The sequence below is a fragment of the Penaeus japonicus genome, unplaced genomic scaffold (assembly GCF_977035675.1).
Source record: "Penaeus japonicus unplaced genomic scaffold, GWHDUDI00000001_assembly GWHDUDI00000020, whole genome shotgun sequence".
NCBI classification, from domain to species: domain Eukaryota; kingdom Metazoa; phylum Arthropoda; class Malacostraca; order Decapoda; family Penaeidae; genus Penaeus; species Penaeus japonicus.
The window spans coordinates 25,744,186-25,749,185 of NW_028234422.1; the positions used below are offsets into that span (position 1 = coordinate 25,744,186).

At 31.1% G+C, this 5,000-nt stretch overlaps 1 protein-coding gene across 9 annotated transcripts in view; it reads left to right on the top strand.

Annotated features, from left to right (window-relative positions):
- Positions 1-5,000, top strand: part of LOC122248561 (palmitoyltransferase ZDHHC20-B) — a 32,852-nt gene that overhangs the window by 22,052 nt on the left and 5,800 nt on the right. For 3 of the 9 annotated variants that reach the window (XM_043008658.2, XM_043008659.2, XM_043008660.2), the window contains exon 11: positions 955-984. The exons of the other annotated variants lie outside the window; for them this stretch is intronic. In XM_043008658.2, coding sequence (XP_042864592.1) covers positions 955-984 — 30 coding nt within the window. The remainder of the gene's footprint in view (positions 1-954; positions 985-5,000) is intronic. 9 annotated transcript variants of the gene reach the window in all.

The following is a 5,000-nucleotide window of genomic DNA, read 5'->3' on the forward strand; positions in this document are numbered from 1 at the left end:
CTATCACAGTTCTATAAAACCTTTTCATGATATTTATTCCTCTTTCCTATTTCCTGTTAAATTGATTTTTTGTTTAGTTATCAGTTATAAGGAAAAGTCTGTACAGTTATTTTTAAAAACATGATTGATAATTATGAAATTTTAGAAATGACTTACGGAAACAAAATAAACAATATGACTATTCAGCTAAAAACTTAAAGTAAGCATCACCATATTTAAATATCTCCATTATATTAGTTGATCAACTGGTGGCAGGGTTGGGATTCAATAAGTTTACGGTTTTGTTAGTTCTGTCTCTTAAATTCTTTTTATTATATGTATAGAAAAGTATATGAAAATTTCAGTGATCACATAATTTAATGCTGTTAAGGGTAATAATTAAGATAATTCCATTCTAGACTTTAATTCTTAATACATTTTTCTCAATAATCAGGCTGTTCAGAGAATTTTGTCTATGGTAGGCAATTTACAATCTTTTTGCAATGCAGACTCCATAACTATTAGGTCATTGCATTATCAATACTATTTTTTATGATCTCAGATATATCTCCCTCCATCTTTTGCTTAATTTGGTCATATAATACAAGTATTTCATTAAATTGTAGAGTATTTAGTTATTGCTATTTCTTATTTAAATCTTTAAAATAGACAGCATTTTGCATGTGTTGCATCTTTAGTATTGTATTTGGCTGTGTAAATGTGAAAAGATTTCTGACATAGAGGTTCATGATAGCTTGTATGGATGTCTATAAATGCATGAATTTGGTTATCACCAATAATTTACACAACTAAATCATAAAACAATTCATGATTAGTTCTGAGATAAATTGCAAAATTCATATTTTAAAATTTCATCTATTTGTTATAATTTGTTTTATTATTATTATCATTATTTTCTTCCACTGTCTGATACACAATGCACTGAATTCTGCTTGATGCCAATTCTCTTTACAGGAAAACTGCATTTAGAGACTTAAGACAAAGGTATTGGTACACCTATATGGTAGATGGTACAGTCCAAACCTCATGTAGAGTATATTGTCTCTCTTGTAGAATAACACTTGTGTCAGCTGGAAATTTACATTGCATTTTACTAATTTGACACTCTTATAGAGTAATCTGACAGGTTAGTTTATTCTTAATATTTGTATGTAGCATTTAGTAACAAATTTATAAATAATTTCTAGCATGAGATACATTAACGATATATCTCTTTACATGAGTATTTGTAATATATGTGAATATTTTAGTTTTACTTCTTAGACCTGTTCTTAACTCTACTAAACCTTCATTCAATGGCAGCAGTTAATGACAAGTAGCTTAAATAAGTGTACCAAATTTAATGTTGTCCAAGATGCTCTGGTAGCATAGGGGAAAACTATTGTTTAGTGGTTACAGTTATAAATTAACTCTAAAACAAATATGTCAGTCTTTGCTATCATTATGTTTGCTCATACATGGGAATGTGATTTTCTCTATGAAAAAAAAGAACTAATTCTTCATGTCAATGGAAGAAAAAGATAAAAGGACAGATAGGGTCTGTCTGTAAAGCTGAATCCATTTCACCCATTCGTACCGGTTGATGTCCTATCACGTGATCGGAAAATATCCCCGGTTCCGGATGATGCCCTGAAATGTCAAGTATTTTGTCACTTAGTTCCAGGCAGGGCAGTTGTGGCGGGCTGGAAAGTCATCAATGGAATGCTAGATTGTTCTTTGATATTATTATTTTTCATAATTTCCTAGTCTCTGTTACTTTAGTTTAGGTATTTGAATGTCATAATATGTGATGTGATGTAAAAAAAAATGACGTCAAAGAAAACTACGTAATATTGATGATGTCATGGTAATATCTGCTTCTGAATGAATAAAAAGATCTGAGTCAAAAAACTATAAAAGGAAATGGAAAAATTACTAAAGTAATACTATTTCTAATTTGTGATGTCAATCACGTTATGTCAAGAGTTATATGTACATACGTGTATGTACATGTATGACTGTTTATATTTGTCTTCTTTTCATTTTGGAAAAAAAAGTATAAGACATTTTTGGATACCTCACTAAAAGAATGATTTCACTTTCCAATGGTATTATCTCCTATAAATGAATAATATAGAGAAAGTCCAATAGAATAACACTAGCAAAATAATGCTGTAACATGTTTTTTGACGTAACTATCTCCTCTGAACATGTTAATAATTTTACATGCCTTACATTGTAGATGCAATCATTCAAACCATAAGAATAGGGTGGGTGATAAACGTTCTGAGGTGGGAGAAGGTGAAAATACGCCCCATCGTGAATGGGTTAAGAAAACATTATATTGTCTATTCAAATATAGAGATGAAGACATGCACATATATATATATATATATATATATATATATATAATATATTATATATATATATATTATATATATATATATATATATATATATACACACGCACAAACACACACACACACACACACATACATACATATACATACATGCATACATACATACATACATACATACACATACTTACATATATACATACATATACACACATACATAAATATCTACAAAAAAAGAGAAAATAACACAGAAAAGAAAATCTCACACACATACACATACACACACATACACACACCATACACACACACATACACACACACCATACACACACACCATACACACACATACATATACACACATACATACACACACATACATACACACACATACATACACACACATACATACACACACATACATACACACACATACATACACACTCTCTCCTCTCCTCTCCTCTCTCTCTTCTCCCTCTTCTCTCTATTCTCTCTATTCTCTTCTCTTTTCCATTTCTTCTCTCTCTCTTCTCTTCTCATTTCTCTCCTCTTTTCTCTCTCTCCTCTTCTCTCCTCTCCTCCCCTCTCTCTCCTCTCTCTCCTCTCTCTCTCAATTCTAACTTTAGGAAGAATATAAACAATAGAGAGGGTAAAAAAAAATGAAATAAAATGCAGTCACTATGAGATACATATGCAAAATAGCCAAGGAGGACCAAGATACATGCTGCAGATGTCATCAGACGCAAGTATACGCTGATCCATTAGTCTCCATTTATGACCTTAGATGTTGCAGACACTACAAATGGATGGAGGAATCTCCAGCCAAAAGGGAGGCTTTTAGCTGTGTGTGTCAGTATGGGATGCTATAGGGGGAAATGATTGCCTGTGACAAATGATGTACAGTAACATTTATATGAATTCACACTCTTTTTAATATCTAAAGATAGTAAGAAATTTGCCACATGAAGAAGGCAGGTGCTAAATTCGTAAGTAGTTATTTATTTATTTTAGTCTTATTTCACTCTAAGTAAGTCATTTAAACAACTGAAGGAAAGAGAATCTTAATTTTGGATCTGTCTATACCTGTATTTTTGAGTATGGAATATTACTTTTATCCTGGCAGATTACTTGATATATAGGTGCAGTTTACAGACATACACACACACACGTATTTACAATTTTTCTTTATTCTATATTTATTTTTTGGGATATAGGGGATTATATACTTTTTTCTTTTTTTTCTGAATCTCTTGGTAAAAGAATGAAATAAATATAACCAAGGTTTGACATTAGTTTGACATTTACTATTGGTCATAGTTTCCTCATTAACCTTGTCACAAAGAAAACAGCTGTTTATGCAGCAGATACAGAAGGCAGTATCAGTATGTCTGGGAGTTAGTGGAGTGGATGATGGGGGACCAGGAAGGAAGCATAAACTTATATTAAAACATTCCAGCTGTGCACTGTATTCATATGCACTTCTAGCTGTGAAGAGGCATGTTATAGGCTATTGAACAGACCCAAGCTGCAGTGTAAGTGTTAGTAAGAGAGAAAAAATGAATTGATAAGCAGTTTATGAAAAAATGTTTTGATATGTGTTTACTCATAAAAGTATAACCCAAGTTTCTCAATATTTTGTATTTATTTTATAGATGCCTAAGATATTAACATTTTTCAGTTATTTTCTCAGTGGATTTTATCCTGAAATTCATCACTTTATTGAAAGGAATATAAATTTAGAAGATTTTCTGAATATGCATAATTTCCTTGAATTTCTGTTGTTCATTTTTCAATAATTTGTTTCTTTATGTTAAATTTAAATCTGAAGTTAAAGTCATGTAGAACTACTATATTTGCAAATGTTACAGATTTGTTTAATGGTATATTCACTTTTCTCATTTTGATTTTTACTTGCAAAATTTTGATACTTACAATGAGAGGGTCTACATCACTTACACATCTTTGTCTAATATATATATTTAGAGCTGAAGATCATCCTGTTTTGAGTGCAAGTTTGCTTGGTTGTTATTGGATTAATCTTTTTTCTCTCCCTCTCAATAAATATGGTAATATATTAAATATATTTGGGACACGATTATTGGAATATATTTATAAGCTTGCCTTTAAAGGCTATTTCTATTACATTATATTTGAATTAGAATAGGCTTTATAAAGACAGGTTTTGCTTCAAATATTTCATTGGCAAAAGGAAGCTTGACATTATATGGAGGAAAGTATGATATTGCTTCAATACCAAATATCTTGTTCCGTAATCTTTGTAGAATCAATTGATATATCGGTTTCATGAATCTTGCCGTTTTCTAGGTGTTCTTTACTCTAGTTTAGAAATCAGTCACCATTCTTAGGCAGTTTTTACTTAAGAACAGTTAAATGAAATGGCGATATCTGTAAGGGGTAAAAAAAACACAGGTGTGTTACAAATCAAAAGACAATTATGCTTTTTGTACAGAATCTGTGGGTTCAAGTATTCAAGCACTTACATATTTATGTAACACACTGCAAGGGAATATATTGTTTTTTTAATTGAATGTGTTTATGGCATAAGAAATACTCTTTGCAAGTGTTAACCCTATGACAATGGTGCGTCACACCCGTGTGACACAGCCAAACTCCCGATGCCGGGGCGTCATGCCAGTGTGACGATTTC